Genomic DNA, 20,518 nt, shown 5'->3' on the forward strand with positions numbered 1-20,518 from the left:
TGGAAGGTGGCATCGTCGGAGCAGATATGGCGGAGACGGAGAAACTGGGAGAATGGAATAGAGTCCTTACAGGAGGCGGGGTGGGAGGAAGTGTAGTCCAGGTAGCTGTGGGAGTCAGTGGGCTTGTAGTGAATATTGGTCGATAACCTATCCCCAGAGATGGAGATGGAGAAGTCGAGGAAGGGAAGGGAAGAGTCAGAGATGGACCATGTGAAGGTGAGGGAAGGGTGGAAATTGGAGGCAAAGTGAATGAAATTGTCTAGTTCGGGGCGAGAGCAGGAAACGGCACCGATACAGTCATCAATGTATCAGAAAAGGAGGAGGTAGCGGACCTGAGTAGGACTGGAACAAAGATTGTTCCACATATCCCACGAAAAGGCAGGCATAGCTAGGACCCATGCGGGTACCCATAGCAACACCTTTGATTTGGAGGAAATGAGTGGAGTTAAAGGAGAAGTTGTTCAATGTGAGAACAAGTTCAGCCAGGCGGAGGAGGGTGGTGGTGGATGGGGACTGGTCGGGCCTCTGTTCAAGGAAGAAGTGGAGCGCCCTCAGGCCATCCTGGTGGGGGATGGAGGTATAGAGGGATTGTACGTCCATGGTGAAAAGGAAGCGGTTGGGGCCAGGAAACTGCAAACTGTTAAAGTGGCGGAGGGCGTCCGAAGAGTCGCGGATGTAGGTGGGAAGAGACTGGACAAGGGGAGAAAAGATAGAGTCGAGATAGGAAGAGATAAGTTCCGTGGGGCAAGAACAGGCTGAAACGATGGGTCTACCAGGGCAGTCCTGTTTGTGGATCTTGGGAAGGAGGTAGAAGCGGGCTGTGCGGGGTTGGGGAACTATGAGGTTGGTGGCAGCGGAGGGAAGATCTCCAGAGCAGGTGAGGTCTGTGACAGTCTTGGAAACGGTGGTTTGATGTTCGGTAGTGGGGTCATGGTCCAGGTGGAGGTAGGAGGAGGTGTCGGAGAGTACTTTTAAAATGTAGTCACGGTTGTAATGTAGGATTCGCAGCATCCAATTTGCGCACAGCAAAACCCCACAAACAGCAATGAGATAAATGACCATATATTCCTCTTAAAGTTTCTGTTTTGTTTCCTTTCAGTGTACATGATTACCCGTCCATACGAGAATCTGACCAAATGAAAGAACCGGAGAGCTTGAACACAGAAAATGCTTTGCTGCTCCATGATGAGGCGAACAGGTTTGTCTACCCAACACCTTCATAGGACAGAAGGTTTAAAAGTGGGACAGGGCTATACGGACATACAAAATTGACGGAGGGTAGATAGAGAGGAAATGTTTCCGCTGGTGGGGGAGTCTAGGACAAGGGGACATAACCTTAAAATCAGAGCCAGGCCATTCAGGAGAGAAGTTAGGAAACACTTCTTCAGGCAAAGGGTGGTCGAAGTGTGGGACCCTCTCCCACAAAAAGCAGTAGATGCTCGCTCAATTCATAATTTCAAATCTGAGATCGATAGATTTTTGCTAGACAAGGGTATAAAAGGATATGGAGCCAAGGCAGGTGGATGGAGTTAAGATACAAATCAGCCACGATCTCATTGAATGACGGAACAGGCTCGAAGGGCTAAATGGCCTACTCATGTTCCTCATGATACCTGTGAGAAACCCCACCAATGAGGCACAATAGCTCTACTACGAGAGCCACGTGACCACCTTGTGTGTCATCAAGCAAGCATCGGCACGTTGAAGATGCGCTTCAGGCACTTGGATAGGTCTGGAGGTGCCCTTCTGTGCCAGCGAAGATGTCCAGAATAATAGTGGTTTGCTGTGTCCTGCACAACATTGCACAGTAGGGAGGATTAGAGGTGGAAGACGACCATGGCGCTCATTGTGCATCTTCTGATGTTAACATTAAAGAGGATGACTAGCAATATGAAGATGGAGCACCCATCGCTAGACCAGCCGCGTACATTGCTGCCTAGAAAGCCAGGGATGCTCCAATAGCTCGATGGTTCAGCTAGTGATTCGCACTTTATTAAGCACCCATGTGCATACCCTTGGTGAATTACAATAATTTTCTCTTGCACTTCCTACTGCTTCTATGTGGTGCATCCCCTGTGGCTTCAGCAGAGCTAGCGACAGGCTGCTCAGACCCCTGCTGTGACTGCTGAGATGGTTTTGGCTAACGACCGCTGGGTTTTGGAGCCCCTGAGGGCCACTCCAAAGACTGCTCCACCTGCACCTGTGCGGGGGCAGACTCAGCCATTGAGAGACGAGGCAGCATGTGGGTTACTGACTGGAGGACGTGGACAACAGTGGAGAGTGGAGTTCCCACTTTCATGTCCCCTTTTATCATCATCCTTCTCCTGGGCCAACGCCACATCACTCCTATTACTCTGCTGCAGACCAGCTTGGTGCAAATCAGTGATACATTGTAAGGCCACAGATAAGGCATCTGTTATCCTGTTTAAGGTGGCAGACATCTCCTGCACGGCCATGGTTATGGCCTGCATAGACTCGTTTGAGAGCCGTGTTTGGAGGCGGCCACTCTCTCCATAGCAGACATTCTCGCAATTACCTATGACACCAATCCACTACTATTGGGACTGGACTCCGCCCTCTCTGTTATTGGGACTGGACTCCGCCCTCTCTGTTATTGGGTCCGGACTCCGCCCTCTCTGTTATTGGGACTGGACTCCGCCCTCTCTGTTATTGGGACTGGACTCCGCCCTCTCTGTTATTGGGACTGGACTCCGCCCTCTCTGTTATTGGGACTGGACTCCGCCCTCTCTGTTATTGGGACTGGACTCCGCCCTCTCTGTTATTGGGACTGGACTCCGCCCTCTCTGTTATTGGGACTGGACTCTGCCCTCTCTGTTATTGGGACTGGACTCCGCCCTCTCTGTTATTGGGACTGGACTCCGCCCTCTCTGTTATTGGGACTGGACTCCGCCCTCTCTGTTATTGGGACTGGACTCCGCCCTCCCTGTTATTGGGACTGGACTCCGCCCTCTCTGTTATTGGGACTGGACTCCGCCCTCTCTGTTATTGGGACTGGACTCTGTCCTCTCTGTTATTGGGACCGGACTCCGCCCTCTCTGTTATTGGGACTGGACTCTGCCCTCTCGAACATTCCGACCAGCTAAATTTTCCTCCGGGTTTCACGCAGGCAATGCCCCCGCTCCCCGCCACTGCTCGGAAACGCCTTTGCATTAATACCAGGGCCACTGTTACGTAGGCAAGCATTCCTAACAGTGTTCCCTGAACTTCTTTCATGCCACGAGCAGGAGGGAGTTATGCTATATTGTGGAGGACCACATCGAATGGGAGGGCAACAATGGAGAAAACTCAGATGTACCATTTTGGGGGGGGTGGGGAGCTGGTTGACATTCTATTAGAAAAACACTGCAATCACTCCAGGTGTCTCCCAACATCATCTGGGTGCCCGGGGCATCAGGTGCTCGTGGTACGGAGCCCTCAAACCTTTGGGCATACTGTCAGGATACACTGGACGCTTTGCGGCCTTGGGCAATGCCGATTAAACTAAGTTGGTATTGACATTGATCTCCAGAATTCAGATACAAATGCAATATCCGTGCTCTTGGTGAGATATAAAAGTGCTTCAATTTGTAGAGTGGGGTGGGGGAAAGTGTGTGAATATCATTCCACAGCAGCTGTTCTCCTGATCCACCTCAGACATTGCTTGAACTCTGGCTGAGAATATAGCAAAGAAAAATAGAGAACAAAGAACACTATTTACTTCCTGCCCCAACTCTTGAACGCCATTATTGCAATACTGGGTAAAGAAATGAAACTGAGACAGCGGGAGCTCTGAAGGACAATGTAGACGAACAACTAAAAATGGATAGGAAAAAAATGTGAATCGATTTGCATAGAAATATTCAAATTAGGTTTTTGATTTCACCAGTTGGTACATTTGTGATCTAGTCTTGTAGCACGTCAGAATTACGCTGCAAGGCAGTTATGAGTGCTGATATTGGTTAATAACAATACAGTAAATACTGTCAATGAATGAACTAAAATTAAGTTGTCAATGATGGGCCCCAAGTGTATGAGACAATCTCTTCCACAATTCCACAGCCTGCACTGTGGTTATCAGACATTAATGAGTTCAGATAACACATTAAACTAGGAGGGATAAGAAAGATGCTGTATTAATATCCTGAGTTGTATTATGTTCATGAAACACATTGAATTTGGAACCTTTTTATATTTGCTGGTATTCATGCTGGACAATGACAATTGACTAGCTCTCTTGATTCATTAGTACAGCTTTAAACTGTCTTCTTCTTAGGCAGTCCCTCGGAACCGAGGATGACTTGCTTCCACATTAAAAATGAGTTCTCAGGTGACTGATGAGTCCAATGCGGGACCTACAGTCTCTGTCACAGGTGGGGCAGACGGTGGTTGAAGGGGCGGGTGGGTGGGGTGCTTGGGTTGACGTGCGCTCCTTGCGCTGCCTGCGCTTGGCTTCCACTTGCTCCCGGTGAAGAGACTCGAGGTGTTCGGCGCCTTTCCGGATGTTTCTCCTCCACTTTGTGCGGTCTTGGGCCAGGGATTCCCAGGTGTCGGTGGGGACGTTACACTTTTTCAAGGAGGCTTTGAGGGTGTCCTTGAAGCGTTTCCTCTGCCCACCTGGGGCTCTCTTGCCGTGCCGGAGCTCCGAGTAGAGCGCTTGTTTTGGGAGTCTCGTATCAGGCATGTGGACAATGTGACCCGTCCATCAGAGCTGATTGAGCGTGGTCAAAGCTTCGATGCTGGGGATGTTGGCCTGAGCAAGAACACTGACGTTGGTGCGCCTATCCTGCCAATGGATTTGCAGGATCTTGCAGAGGCAGCGTTGGTGGTACCTCTCCAGTGCTTTGAGGTGCCTGCTGTACATGGTCCATGTCTGTGAGGCATACAGCAGGGCAGGTATCACTGCTGCCCTGTAGACCATGAGCTTAGTGCCAGGTTTGAGGTCCTGGTCTTCAAACATTCTCTTCCTTGGGCGACCGAAGGCTGCACTGGCACACTGAAGGCGGTGTTGGACTTCGTCGTTGACGTCTGCCCTTGTTGACAGTAGGCTCCCGAGGTATGGAAAGTGGTCCACGTTGTCCAAGGCCTTGTCATGGATTTTGATAATCGGGGGTCTGCACTGTGTGGCGGGGGCAGGTTGGTAGAGGACCTTTGTCTTACGGATGTTTAGTGTAAGGCCCATGCTCTCGTACGCTTCGGTGAAGGTGTTGACGATGGTTTTGCGTTCGACCTCCGAGTGAGCGGAGTACAGCTTTAAACTGTGACAGTCTTTTTAACAGCAATGAAATAGTATGGACTGTATAATGGACAAATATTGGGAATTTCTTCAGAGTTGCTACTGCTCTGCCACCGTAACTTTGCTGGAAGTGCGTTGGAACCCCCTCTTCATGCGTAAACCTGAGTTTCCACCGCACTCCTGGCGAAGTTACGGCGATGGAGCGGGAGGAAATTCCTAGCCTTTAGACTATTTCCCACCAGCATTAAACCTGCTTCCACCTTTCGGGGAGGGGATAATCAACCCCAATGTTGGGTGCGCTGGTGAGATATTTATTTGGAGTCCCCTCGTGCGTATCTTTTTTGAAATAGTCCATTGTAAAGTAGGTTTTTTGGGAGCTGCTGTTACACCGGTGTTGGTTTACGTTGGAGTCTGGGTGCTCCTAGTCTACGATAAACCGCATCTACGGTTCGGCCGCTGGGTAAAGGGTGCCAGATTCAGCAGCGTAGATGGCAAGAGTTGGCTCATGGACAAAAGTCTCCTGGAACCCTAACTAAGCAGCACCAGTTCTAAAAGCAGCTCTTGTTCCTATTTCACTTGTGTTTAAAATATAACAACTTGTTATTATATTGCCTGACAGTGATCATGACAAGAAGGATAAAAAATTACCTTGTGGAGGGAACCAAAGTAGGAAATTTATTATAAGAAGATGGAAGAAATTCTGGGGTGCTCCAGTCACTGTATTCCTGGGGAATGTCATCCTGTATTTTGCATTCCTGTCGCTTTTCGCATACGTTTTGCTGGTGGATTTCAAGCCTCCGCCTCCTATTGGTCCTTCTGTGGCGGAGATAATGCTGTACTTCTGGGTTTTCACCTTGGCCTTGGAGGAGCTTAGACAGGTGAGGAGACCAGCCGTGTGTTTTTAACCACATAATTATATATCTGGGGCCGGGGGGGGAGAACGGGGCTGCAAGTCGCCTGGCGTGAATAGAATGAGTACTAAGTGTAATGACATATACGTACACACATGCAGGGCTGTAATGGGAGGGAAGCTTCAAGGAATTATTGCCCTATCCGACAAAAACACTCCACACTGCTCTCCCCACAAAAACAGCAAGTATTGTGAGCAGGAAATGCAATATTAAGTGATTAAAATGAAGACTCATGCTGGTGACTGTGTGGTGCAGTGATTCACCTCTGATGCCTCGGTTCCCCATCCATCCCAGACTGTTGGCATGAAAGTCAGCTCCAGCTGCTGACTGTAGGGGCCCTGTATATCGATCCAGTTTTAGTGGGCAAGGGCACAAAACACACAAAGCTGCCGCTAATTTGGCTCTAATTGGCATTAACTTGGCAATCTCAACCAGACGAAGAAAAGCAGAATGACTGATTTAGCAAATGGAAAAATGTCTCACTGGTGCAATAAGAAGTGCTCTTCTCAGGTTGGGACTGAAACATATTGTCGGGAAGTGCAGAGGGACCATTAGTCTGTAAATAATTGTTCCGAGCAAACTGACACCCAGTACACTGAACTTGCAGAGCAGACTTCATTGTATCAATACAACCACACCAACTCATTCATCGTATGAATACATGCTGTGTCAGCAAAATGGAACAGTATACAAGCCAGTGTAAAATGTGGAAAAAGATCAAGTATAATTTAAATGACTTAGAAATAAAAGTATTTATAATATGGGATTTTCTGCAGGTTAGTTACTTGGGAACTCTGATAACTGAAATATAGTAAGTAGAATCCAGAGTACACCAAACACGTGAAGTATACTCCAGGCTTCCTACTGATTTACATATTGGTCCTGTCGCTGTTCATTTTGCTTACACCAGACAAGTGATACAATGTTGATGATTTCAATCAAACTCAACAGCATCAAGTGCAGGAAAGTGCAACTGCTGTACCCACAACCACCACAAGATGGAGTCTGCCACTCATTTTTAAAGTTAACAGTTTTAAAACCCTTTTGTTTGTGGATGTAGTTTTTAGCACACACTGCACAACTAATACAAGTGTATGGAAAAGGGGCCATCTCGGGCCTATAAATCACTGTTATGCCCAGCGTCACTCAATAATGCATTTTCAATACACCATGACTACCTAATACATATCCTCTAATTTTCTAAAATAACAACAGAGAATGCTGGAAAAACTCAGCAGGTCAGGCAACATCCGTGGAGAGAAATTTGAGTTGACGTTTCGGGTTGAAACCCTTCTTCAAAATTTTCTCATGACTTGCCATTGATTTAAAAGGAGTTAATTGATACAGCACTAACTACTTTTGGTGGCGTCTATTTGCACTGTGTATTTGCTTTAGATGAGTCCACAGTGATCTGGTCACAATATCCCAACCACTTCACATCTTGTGATCAGTTGCTTTCTGTTCTCCCCAGAGTTTTTTCACTGAAGGAAACACTAACATAATGAAGAAATTTAAACTGTATGTGGAGGATTCATGGAACAAGTGTGACATGGTGGCCTTGGTGCTGTTCATAGCGGGAGTGACGTGCAGGTCAGTACTGGGGTCTCTGAAACACCACCCCCCCCCCCCCCCGATTTCTTCAATCGCAGCGTGCTCTTTTCAAGGTAATATCCCAAACCTCTTGCAGCATTCTGCCCTGCAGGGAAGCAGAATCCACAATAGTTTTTAACATGAATGTGGAAAAATAGTTGACAAAGAAATATTTAAAAGGGTGTGGGGAAAGGGACCAGTTTCGATTGAGCCAGAACAGGCATGAAGGGCTAAATTACCCAGAGAGTGGTGAGAATGTGGAACTCGCTACCACAGGGAGTGGTTGAAGCGAATAGTATAGATGCATTTAAGGGGAGGCTAGATAAGCATGAGGGAGAAGGGAATGAGGGAGAAGGGAATAGAGGGTTATGCTGATAGATTTAGATGAGGAAAGACGGGAGGAGGCTCGAGTGGAGCATAAACCGGCATGGACTGGGAATGGCCTGTTTCTGTGCCGTATATCCGATGTAATTCTATGTAAATGGCCTCCAGTGTTGTCACATTCTATCGGAGACTCTCCTCTATTTGTACTCACTCAGCACTCCCCCCTCCTGGCCTTTTGCTACATTACATATAATTAACTTATATTTAACTGAATAACCCTACATCCCCTCTCCAGGAAATATTTTAATAAATGTTTCCACTTCTCAAGACTAGTTATAGGTCCAGATTTTTGGGGGGAATATAGATAGTCTCCCAGATTTTATATTCGTACTTCTCTGATTCTGTACCTCAGGACTCGAAAGTGGTCTCTGGCCCAGGTCCAGAGAGAGCTTTTTGTCTTCTCTGCTTTGGTTATCAGCGTCTCCCAGATTACTAGGTTATGCGTCCCCGGGTGTCGTTCTTCCTGTTGCTTTGCGGATGAGAACAAGGTGGAGTTGGATTCTTCTTGCAGAACCACTGGATGTTCGAACATATTTGGTCGAGACTTCTTGTTACACTTGTGCTTCTTTGTCCCTGTTCCTTTCGTCTGTCACCCCAGACTTTGGTTACTGCCTCACGCTGTTTGAGTTATAATTTTCCACCTGATGGAGTTTGGACTCTTCTTTATTTCTCTGAACTTGGCTACTTGTGGCCATTGAGGAACAAAATCTGCTGGCAACGTTTTCAAGATAGCTCCCAGCCATCTTCCCATTAGTAATTCTGCTAAACTATAGCTGTTTGCCAATTCAGTTTTGTGATAAATTAACATATGGGCCTTGTGATTCCTTTAGTAGATACTTTCACAGTTTCACCCCTCGCTCTATTTCCTGTTACTCTGTGGGTATTTGGGACTACTTGTAAAGGTGATTGTTACAATCGGGCGCTCACCAGATACAATTTTCTCATTCCCAGTGTAAGACAACACTTCACGGATAAGCCATCACTTCCTATGAACTAAAACACAGTACTTTACACAAAGTAATCTGGGAGGTCGCACACCCCAGTTAAACAGCAAACTTGCTTATTGTCAACTTGTACGCTGGGAACAATATGGATTACCACCATATGCTTCTGATCTCTCTGACTGAAGATGGCTAACATTCTAATAGGCCATAAATTTCAGGCTACAAACTTGAATCGAGTTTCTTAAGAAGTAAAATTAAATGGAAGAAAGGGATTACATTAAAAGAATCCTTGATTTCTCCATAGAAATTTAAACCCATTTCAAAAATAATAAACATCTTTAGACTTTGATAATCTTCATAACTTGGAACACGTGTCTATGAGGAAAAGCGTTTACATGACTGACATGAATCAGTCATTCATGAAAGAAAGACTTATTAAATAATACTGAGCGGCCTACGGGTGGCACTGTCCAGGGAGAGTATAAATACTTGGGCACGGGCCCAGCTTGCGCAGGACATTCTTTAACAGGAACTAGTGAAGGACACAACTAGACCGCCATGTTGTAAAACAGTTGATTAAAGCTTTGTTTAACACTTAGACCAAGTGCCTAGTAGTTTTCTTACGTCACTGACGTTGGATCTTCACTGAGCATTTCCATTAGCCCCGCCTTGTTCATTTGCCAGGCAAAGCAGCTGTTCACTAAGAAAGCCTTTCTACATAACAACAGTTATAACAGTTTTCAACTTTGATCTGAGAATAAGGAATATCAAAGTATTTTTCGGGTTTAGTCAAAAACTGTGACAGAAGAAATAGACAGGTATAGCTCAAAGCTGACCCACTGTAAGGCACTCGCTGGAGTGACAGACCATCAATCAAGCTAGATTTCACAGGTAGCACAGCAGCTGCTCAGGTGCCAATCCCAGGTCATTCACCACCTTCAAACAGAACACAACCTGTCTGGTATTCAACTCCCCCCCCCCCCCCCCCTTTACTGATATGCACACAAAATAGAATGTAAATCTGGGAGGATCGTAGCTTGGTAATCAGATTAATTTTTTCTGTCTCCCGGGTGGGCTGCGAGTCTTTCACTTGTTGACAAGAAAGAAAGAGCTTATATTTCTATCGCACCTTTCACGACCTCACTACGTCTCGAAGCACTTTACAGCCAATTAAAGTACTTTTGAAGTGTAGCCACTGTTGTGATGCAGTCCACCTAAACTGGTCATCAGACAGGTTTTGTTTTAATAGTCCATCTTGACACCTCATTCCCCTGCTATGGTCCAATATGGTAGCATTGTGCTCTCCAGCTTTGATTTTCTGTCTTCTCCTGTATACAGTATATTATTCTACGATCAGCCTACAGATCTGATCTTCCTGAAGCTTGTTCCTTAACTCCTGTCGCTGATTTGCTGTATTTGCAAAATGGTACCCACATATGAATTTGTCTCCGTTTGGAAGCTTCAGTCTGCTCCTACCCGCCCCCAATATTCAAGCTTGTGCAAAGTATCTGCTGATGGCGTGTTTTTCCCTGAGAAAATATAAACAAAAATCCCACATAGATGAAAACTTTGTATTCTAGGTGGCAATTCATTAATATTTTTATGACCCAGTAGAAGTATTGATGGTTGGTCTTGATATGGAAAGATTGTCCAGTAAGGTCTCTCACACCCCAAAAATTAGCAAGTTTCTTTCTCTATTTGGGTGTATCTTCCATTTGTTGTACTTGACGGGCATGAGGTAGGTATCTTCTTCAAGACCATGTGATATTAGTGTGGGTGAGATACTTTTTCCACAGGAGGACCCTCCAAGGTATAGTTTTCTTTGCCGTGTGGAGAAAATGTCCAAAACTATTCCAGGAAGTGTTGAATCTCATTGATACTTATGGGTGGAGACATCATAAGAACGCAAGAATTAGGAGCAGAAGTAGGCCATTTGGCCCTTTGAGCCTGCTCTACCATTCAATAAGATCATGGCTGATCTTCAACCTCAACTCCACTTTCCTGTCCCATCCCCATATCCCTTGATTCCCCTAGAGTCCAAAAATCTTTCTATCTCAGCCTTCAATATTCTCAATGACTCAGCATTCACAGCCCTCTGGAGCAGAGAATTCCAAAGATTCACAACCTTCTGAGTGAAGAAATTCCTCCTCATCTCAGTCTTAAAAGGCCGACCCCTTATCCTGAGACTATGCCCCCTAGTTTTAGACTCTCCAGCCAGGGGAAACAACCTCTCAGCATCTACCCTGTCAATTCCACTCAGAATCTTACATGTTTCAATGAGATCACCTCTCATTCTTCTAAATTCCTGAGAGTATAGGCCCATTCTACACAATCTCTCCTCATAGGACAACCCTCTCATCCCAGGAAATCAATCTAGTGAATTTTCATTGGACCACGCAAGTATATCCTTCCTTAGATAAAGGAGACCAAAACTGTGCACAGGTGTGGTCTCACCAGAGCCCTGTACAATTGTAGCAAGACTTCCTCACTCTTGTACTCCAACCCTCGAGCAATAAAGGCCAATGTGCCATTTGCCTTCCTAATTGCTTGCTGTACCTGCATACTAACTCTCCGTGTTTCTTGTACTAGGACACCTAAATCTCTCTGGTGGGCTCACTTTATCTCCTGTGGAATGTTGTCACATGTCCCAGAAATTTGATTCTGTAGAATCCACAATTTATAATTCCTTCCCCCTTGCATCCCGGACTTTGACCAGTCTCTCTCTAAGTACTAGAACGCCATCCATCTGCCACTTCTAGGAGCACTAATATATTCTTCTGGAAATGCTATGTTAAAGCCGATTGAAATGGCGAGGGTAAAACATTTGACCTTCCCCAGCTGTGCAACTGAGGGCATCATACGCTTTTCCTGGCATATGCTCTCATTTAACTTGACCAAGTCAACACAAATTCGAACCGTTGAATTTGGGACTATGACTATTCCTGTGCACCAGCCTTTATGTTCTTCAGCTCTTAATATTGCACCCATTGACCCCATCCTGGTCAACTCTTCTTGCAATTTCAGCAACAGTACAATAGCAATTTGTCTAGGATAAAGAAAAAGGCTTGCATCAGCTTGAGTGATATTCACCTGAACATTTATCCAGGCCTTTGGAAAATCCATGTCTATTTTTATTGTTTGCACACAGGATAACAATCCAAGAGCTTGTACAGTAGGATATGAGTTCATGCCACGTTCTTGTACTACATACAATGCTTGCTGCACTTCTTTTTCCTAAGGACAGGAAACCTCACAACTACCATGTACATCTGGAGCATTGTATGGTTGATTCAGAATTTTATTTGGCTGTCTGAGTGGTCCCACCTCCTTGTCATTATACCGGGAATTGGCTATTGCAGGGCTATCTGCCCCTGTCCCCCTGCCCATTTTAAAGTCAACTGAGACTGTCCATTGGGCTTCCTCCTTTTCTATTATGCCCAGAAAAGTACATTGGCATCATTGGAAAAGAAAATTGTGCAGGGTATAAAGCGGGCTGCTAATTCACTACCGCCCAAGACCAATTTCATCCCCATTGTATTTTTCCTCCACTGAAATGCGAACAGTCACCTTTTCTTTGCAATGCACCCCTGGAGATGTCATTCACTAATGATTACAGCACTTTTTAGTCGGGTAGAAGTGTGTGTGATGTATTACGAATCTCCCACGTCCCACACATGTTGCTCTGTTTCTCCTGTACCTTCTCGAAGTCTCTATAATTCTCTGGGATATTTTTTCCCCAGTCTGTCAGGATCTTGCCCCCTTTTCCATCGATCTGTATTTGCCCACCCCCACTGCTGCTTGGTTACGTTTTGTTAATTGATTTGCTTTGCTTCACGAGTTCATGCTGGATTCACAGTTCATTTGAAGTCCAACGGTACTTTCTCATTTTATACCACCACTACATACAATCACAAATAAGTTTGTCATGCACCGTCATAAAACTATAGAACTGTAGTAAAACTACAGTAAATCTACAGCGCAGGAGATGCAACACCTGCCCTTTTACCCCCTCCCTTCCCACTGTCCAGGGCCCCAAACACTCCTTCCAGGTGAAACAGCGATTTACTTGTGCTTCTTGCAATCTAGTATACTGTATTTGCTGCTCATAATGTGGTCTTCTCTACATTGGGAAGCCCAAATGCAGATTGGGTGACCCCTTTGCGGAACACCTCCGTTCAGTCCATAAGCATGACTCCGAGCTTCCGGTTGCCTGTCACTTTAATTCTCCACTCCACTCCAACTCTGACCTCTCTGTCCTCGGCCTCTTACACTGTTCCAGCGAAGCTCAGCGCAAGCTCGAGGAACGGCACCTCATCTTTTGATTAGGCACTTTACAGCCTTCTGGACTCAACATTGAGTTCAGCAATTTCAGACCATAACCTCTGCCCCTGTGTTTTCACATGGCAGCTGTTGATGATTCCGCCATTCCCATTTACACCTCTTCTAGACTCACCTTTTTTTTCCTTTACTTGTCCCATTACCATCTCCTTTTGCTTTGTACTATCATATCTTTTGTCATTTAATCTCTCCTGCCCTCCATCCTATCACAGACCTTCCTTTATCCTTTCGCTGCCCCTGCACTTGCTTAAAACCTGTTACATCTCTGACCTTTTCCAGTTCTGACGAAAGGTCATCGACCTGAAACGTTAACTCTGTTTCTCTCCCCACAGATGCTGCCTGGCCTGCTGAATATTCCCAGCATTTTCTGTTTTTATTTATTGTAGTAAAACTGTCTATGGGAAACCTGTTTTCCTGAATTCTTTGGTTGTATTTAAAAAATCTACCGCAAATGCTTTCCTAGTCTAGCCAGTACTATTTTATCATTTTTCCATTCATTCTCAGAGATTAAAAGGGCATAAATATCTTCAGCTTCCTTGGCCATCGAATTCATCAACATGTTAAACTGATTCTTTCTAAGCTAAATTCAAAGCAAACCTAAATCTTTCAAATCATTTCACCCAGCGTGGCCACCCTCCTGGCAAGCTGAAAATGAATTAACTGGTGGGCCAATGCAAACAGAAGCTATTTATCTGTATTTTTTTCATACTGCGTCTCTACCCCTTTGATATACCTATCAATTCATCCAATGAAAAGCGACGAGTTAAGATAGTAACTATAGGTTTTTATTGGCTAAATAACAGAGCCCACCCTCGTGGGTGATCGGGTCCAACAAGGAGGAATACCAGCCAGTCGACCACCTTTATACCTGTGCAAGCAGGCGGAGTCATGGGCGAAGTCAGCTGTGGTCAGCCCAGGTATAACAGCGTGACAAGAGGTGACCTTGTGTAGTGATACAACAGTGTAAACAGTGATAACCATAGTGTAACGATATAAACAGTGATAACCATAGTGTAACGATAGTGAACGATAAAAGTGGTTTACCACATTCACCCCTTGTTTAGATTTGAGTCCGGCAGGGTGAAGTGTACTACCAGTTCGGGTATGTCAGTCTGTCCGGAGGCCTCGTAAGTCTCTCTGATCGGCGCGGCGGCGGTGATGCAGTATCCGATGTTAATGCTGGTGTCTGCGTGGTCGGCGAAGGCTCGTGGGGTTCCGGCATGCCGTCTACCTGGGGTGGATTTGGGGGGGCGGTGGGGGGTAACGGTGGTGTCTCAGGGGTGCCCGAGGGTGCAAGGTCTCGTAAGGAGACTGTGTCCTCCCGCCCGTCTGGGTATGCCACATAGGCGTACTGGGGGTTGGCGTGCAGGAGGTCCACCCTCTCGACCAGGGGGTCCGTTTTATGGGCCCTCACGTGCTTTCGCAGCAAGACGGGCCCCGGAGAAGTCAGCCATGTTGGTAGCGAGGTTCCCGTAGTCGACTTCCTGGGGAAAACAAACATTCGTTCATGGGGGGTGGCGTTAATGGCCGTGCAAAGCAGTGACCGGATGGAATGCAGCGCTGCCGGGAGGACTTCCTGCCAGCGAGAGGTTGGCAGGCCCTTAGACTTTAAGGCTAAGAGAACGGCCTTCCAGACAGTCGCGTTCGCTCTTTCCACCTGGCCGTTCCCTCGGGGGTTGTAGCTGGTGGTCCTGCTTGCAGCAATGCCTCTCGCTAGTAGGAACTGGCGAAGTTCCTCGCTCATGAAGGATGAGCCCCGGTCGCTATGTATATAGTTCGGGAACCCGAACAAGGCGAAGAGGTCGTTCAGGCATTTGATGACCGTGGTACTGGTCATGTCTGGGCAGGGGAAGGCAAAGGGGAAACGGGAGTACTCATCAATGATGTTGACGAAGTACACATTACGGTCAGAGGACGGGAGGGGCCCCTTAAAATCGATGCTCAAGCGCTCGAAGGGGCGGGTGGCCTTGATCAGGCTTGCTCTGTCCAGCCTAAAGAAATGCGGTTTGCATTCGGCGCAGGTTTGGCAGTTCCTGGTCATGGTCCTGACCTCCTCGATGGAGTAGGGCAGGTTGCGGGCCTTAATGAAGTGGTAAAGTCTGGTGACCCCGGGGTGGCAGAGGTCGTTGTGGAGGGTCTGCAGTCTATCAATTTGCGCGTTGGCGCATGTACTTCGTGATAGAGCATCTGGGGGTTCGTTCAGTTTACCAGGCCGGTACAAGATATCATAATCATAGGTGGAGAGCTCGATTCTCCACCTCAAGATCTTGTCATTCTTGATTTTGCCCCTCAGCTTGTTATTAAACATAAAAGCGACCGAACGCTGGTCGGTGAGGAGGGTAAATCGTTTGCCTGCCAGGTAATGCCTCCAGCGTCGTACTGCCTCCACGATCGCCTGGGCCTCCTTCTCGACCGAAGAGTGTCGGATCTCAGGGCCCTGGAGGGTCCTTGAGAAGAAGGCCACAGGTCTCCCCGCCTGGTTAAGGGTTGCTGCTAGGGCGAAGTCGGATGCATCGCTCTCCACTTGGAAAGGGATAGACTCATCCACCGCGTGCATCGTGGCCTTAGCAATGTCTCCCTTTATGAGGGAGAAGGCTGCGCACGCTTCTGCCGTCAGGGGGAAGGAGGTGGACTTCATGAGGGGTCTGGCTTTGTCCGCATAATTCGGCACCCATTGGGCATAGTAGGCGAAGAGCCCCAGGGTTCTCTTCAGCGCCTTTGGACAGTGGGGGAGGGGTAGCTCCATGAGGGGGCGCATTCTTTCGGGGTCAGGGCCGATGACCCCGTTCTCTACTACGCAGCCGAGGATGGCGAGACGCGAGGTGTTAAACACACATTTCTCCTTATTGTAAGTGAGGTTCAGCCGTTCGGCCGTACGGAGGAATTTCTCCAGATTAACATCGTGGTCCTGCCGGTCGCGGCCGCAGATGGTGACGTTATCTAGATAAGGGAACGTGGCCTGCAGCCCGTTCTGGTCAACCATCCGGTCCATCTCCCTTTGGAAGACCGAAACCCGGTTGGTGACGCCGAAGGGAACCCTAAGGAAGTGGTAGAGGCGGCCATTCGCCTCGAAGGCGGTATACTGGCGGTCCTCAGGGCGGATAGGGAGTTGGTGATAGGCCGACTTAAGGTCGATGGTGGAGAATACCCGGTACTGTGCAATCTGATTGACCATATCAGATATGCGGGGAAGGGGGCATGCGTCCAGCTGGGTGTACCGGTTTATGGTTTGGCTGTAGTCGATGACCAGGCGGTTTTTATTGCCGGTCTTAACGACTACGACCTGGGCACGCCAGGGGCTGTTGCTCCTCTCGATGATGCCCTCCTTCAGGAGACGCTGCACCTCAGAGCTAATAAAAGCTCTGTCCCCGGCGCTGTACCGCCTGCTCTTGGTGGCGACGGGTTTACAGTCGCGGGTGAGGTTAGCGAACAGGGAGGGGGGCGGGACCTTGAGGGTGGATAGGCCGCAGGTGGTATGCGGTGGGCGGTTTAAAGGCTGCTGGTTGTCGACTGTGAGTGGGGGGAGGGGTCCACCGTATGCCAAAGTGACACTTTGAAGGTGGGATTGGAAGTCCAGCCCTAGTAGGACGGCAGCGCAGAGCTGGGGCAGGACGAGGAGTTTAAAATTTTTATACTCCGTGCCCCTAACCGACAGGGTCACAACACAGTAGCCGCTGATGTCTGTAGAATGGGACCTCGACGCCATCGAGATCCGGTTGCGCGTTGGCCGGACAGTGAGGGAGTAGTGGCTCACCGTGTCTGGATGGATGAAACTCTCCGTGCTTCCGCTGTCGAACAGGCAGGTCGTGGCGTGGCCGTTTACTTTGATGTCCATCATGGACTTGGACAGGTGATGCGGGCGAGCTTGGTCCAGTGTGACGGAGGCTAGTGTATGGCTGAGCGAGCTGCTGTAGTCTGCGGGTGAGGCGGTGGTCGGGTCTGGAGGCAAGGTGGCGGTCAAGTGTGGTGGACAAAATGGTGGCGCCCACGAGGTTGAATAAAATGGCGGAGGAGATGGCCGCCCCCACAACTCACATGAGGCACTGCTGGCGTCGGTGGCCTTGATCAAAGATGGCCGCCCCCACGGCTCACACGAGGGGATACTGGCATCTGTGGCCTTGATGAAAGATGGCCGCCCCCACAACTCGCATGAGGCACTGTTGGCGTCTGTGGCTCTCCCCCTGCAGGCCTTAGCGAAGTGGCCTTTCTTGTGGCAATCGGAGCAAGTCGCGTTTCTTGCAGGGCAGCGCGTCCTCGGGTGTTTCGCCTGGCCACAGAAGAAGCAGCCGGCGGCCCGATCGCGGGGCTCCGATGTTGCAGCCGGTACCGGGGGTGGCGGTCCCGATCGGTTCTGGGACGCCGACGCTGAGGTAGGTCCCAGAGGCGGCGGTGCGAGGGGTATTGCGGCTGGGGTCGGGCCGGAGTCCCAGGGTCGCGCAGCACAGTACCTGGAATACGCCTCGAGGTCCCGATGGGCCACTTCCAGAGAGCGAGCGAGGGCTGCAGTTGTATTCAGGTCGAAGTCCTTTGATTCGAGCAGTCTTTGCCGTGAGTAGTCGGACCGAAGGCCTTTCACGAAGGCATCGCGGATATTCCCTTCAGTATTTTCTGCAGCCGTTACAGCTTTAAAGTCACAGTCCCTGCCGAGTGTTTGTAGCGCCCGTAAAAATTCATCTACAGACTCTCCTGGCTGTTGCGAGCGGGATCTTAGGAGATGTCTGGCATACATAGAGTTTACCGGGCTCCGGTACTGCTCTTTCAGCAGGTTGAGGGCGTCCTCGTATGTAGTAAGGTCCTGGACGAGTGCAAATACTTTAGGGCTCACTTGGGCGGTCAGAACTCTTAGTTTGGATCCCGGAGGCACGCCGGATTCTCCCAGGTAGGATTCGAAACAGCTCAGCCAGTGTTTGAAGTCGAGGGCTGAGTTCGCTGCCTGTGGGTTTAGATCCAGGTACAGCGGTCGGAGGGCTCGCAGCCAGGCCGGCTGCTGTGGCTGTTGTAGCTGGCCGTTTGGCTGGTCGTTTGGCTGCTCCGATCCACTCATTTCAAAATTTTGCCAATAAAATTGATATACCTATCAATTCATCCAATGAAAAGCGACGAGTTAAGATAGTAACTATAGGTTTTTATTGGCTAAATAACAGAGCCCACCCTCGTGGGTGATCGGGTCCAACAAGGAGGAATACCAGCCAGTCGACCACCTTTATACCTGGGCAAGCAGGCGGAGTCATGGGCGGAGTCAGCTGTGGTCAGCCCAGGTATAACAGCGTGACAAGAGGTGACCTTGTGTAGTGATACAACAGTGTAAACAGTGATAACCATAGTGTAATGATATAAACAGTGATAACCATAGTGTAACGATAGTGAACGATAAAAGTGGTTTACCACACCCTTACCGACCTGTGGGCCTTTATTTGTCCGCGTGTGTTTTTCAAAGCAGTGACGTGTTCCTTTTCTCTTACAGAATGTTATCGGTCACATATAATGCAGGCCGCACAACTCTGTGCCTCGATTTCATGGTGTTTGCTCTGAGACTGATCCACATCTTTGCCATTCATAAACAGTTGGGACCGAAGATTATCATTGTGGAACGAATGGTAGGTGTCTGTGACAGTGACAGCAGTTTACAACCAGAATTGGTATCACAACACTAAAACATTGCCATTTCCTTTTCATTGAGGGTTTATAATGATTGTATTTAGCGATGTATGAGAGCTCAGGTGCAGTACGTACATTCAACATAATGTGGTACTACGCCATCCAGACCAGGAAAGCCCCAGGCTTGATCTCTGCTTGGGGCTAAGCTAAATGATCTCAGCTGGAGTAGCTCCACAAAATGGCCTCTGGTTTAGAAGCGCCAACATTTGCCTCCTTGACCTCCGCTGGAAAGTACGTGTGTGACTGTTGAATGAAGGCAGGATTGGGCTCGGATGCTAGTCCACACCCCGCCCCCACCCCCCCCCCCAAAGTTAAATAGCCCACCAATACTCACTTTCCAGGCTCACGCATGAAGAACGGCCACTTGGAGGACTGCTCACACCTTTGGAACCGTGCCCCAAGCATGAATCCAGTACAGGAAACTTTGTTATATCCGGCACCAACGGGACTGAGCTGTTGCCGATCTATCAAAACTGCCGGACAAACCAGCGTTAATGTTGAAGCATACGGAGATTTGCAGCTCCGTATCTGGCAACAAACACTGTTGCTTAGCAACAGCTTCTAAACAGTCGGCCGTACCTTAGAAGCGTCTCTCTGAAGCTGTTGCTAAGCTACAGAGACTTTGCAGAGCCTGACTGTTGAAAAAAAAGTTACGAGAAGAAAAAAAACCTAACAAAACAGCTCCTGATTTCTGCCGGTAGATCGAGGTTTCTGGACATACAACCTCCGGATAAACCAAAGTTTCCTGTACCTTCAAGAGGAAGGGAGTAGATGGAAGAATATTAGGCGGTGCAGTTGGCAATGGGTAAGAATGTGGTGAAATGCCTTGAATGAAGTCATATGAGGTTATTGAGTTTTGTCCAATTTAGATAGTTCGTTTGGGTTGAAGAAAAAGTACAGAACTCACGTTAGATAGTGACAAAAGATGGCATAAACTGCCAAAGTACTTATCCTGCCACGAGTTTCCATTTATCACAGCAGATAGTGGGCGAGCAGCTACCAGATCTGACTCTCCATCCTGGTGCTGATTGGTATACCTGGGAACTGGAATCTGGCCAGGTTCCATACCTACCATCTCAGGAGGTGGTATTTGAGGGAGGACAAGGGGTGCCATCTTTTCAAGCAGCTCCAATAGTTGCATCAAGCTGTAAAATGGCACATCTCCAGTACAGTTCATGCACAGAATACACCTTGCATACAAGTACAACAACAACAACTTATATAGCACCTTTAACATAGTAAAACGTCCCAAGGTGCTTCACAGGAGCATTATCAAACAAAATTTGACACTGAGCCACGTAAAGAGATATTGGGGCAGATGACCAAAAGCTTGGTCAGAGGTAGGTTTTAAGGAGCGTCTTAAATAAGGAAAGTGAGGTAGAGAGGTTTAGGGAGGGAATTCCAGAGCCTAGGGCCTCGGCACCTGAAAGCACGGCCGCCAACTGTGAAGCAATTAAAAT

The 20,518-nt window shown here is 48.0% G+C and overlaps 1 protein-coding gene across 1 annotated transcript in view; it reads left to right on the forward strand.

The window, feature by feature from the left end:
- Positions 1-20,518, forward strand: part of trpm5 (transient receptor potential cation channel, subfamily M, member 5) — a 133,839-nt gene that overhangs the window by 75,191 nt on the left and 38,130 nt on the right. Inside the window, exons 16-19 of the mRNA XM_086007635.1 lie at positions 1,100-1,198; positions 5,853-6,111; positions 7,616-7,734; positions 18,865-18,997. Coding sequence (XP_085863761.1) covers positions 1,100-1,198; positions 5,853-6,111; positions 7,616-7,734; positions 18,865-18,997 — 610 coding nt within the window. The remainder of the gene's footprint in view (positions 1-1,099; positions 1,199-5,852; positions 6,112-7,615; positions 7,735-18,864; positions 18,998-20,518) is intronic.

The sequence above is a fragment of the Somniosus microcephalus genome, chromosome 15, assembly GCF_052327205.1.
Source record: "Somniosus microcephalus isolate GS21.2 chromosome 15, FLI_Smic_1.0, whole genome shotgun sequence".
Taxonomy (NCBI): Eukaryota; Metazoa; Chordata; class Chondrichthyes; order Squaliformes; family Somniosidae; genus Somniosus; species Somniosus microcephalus.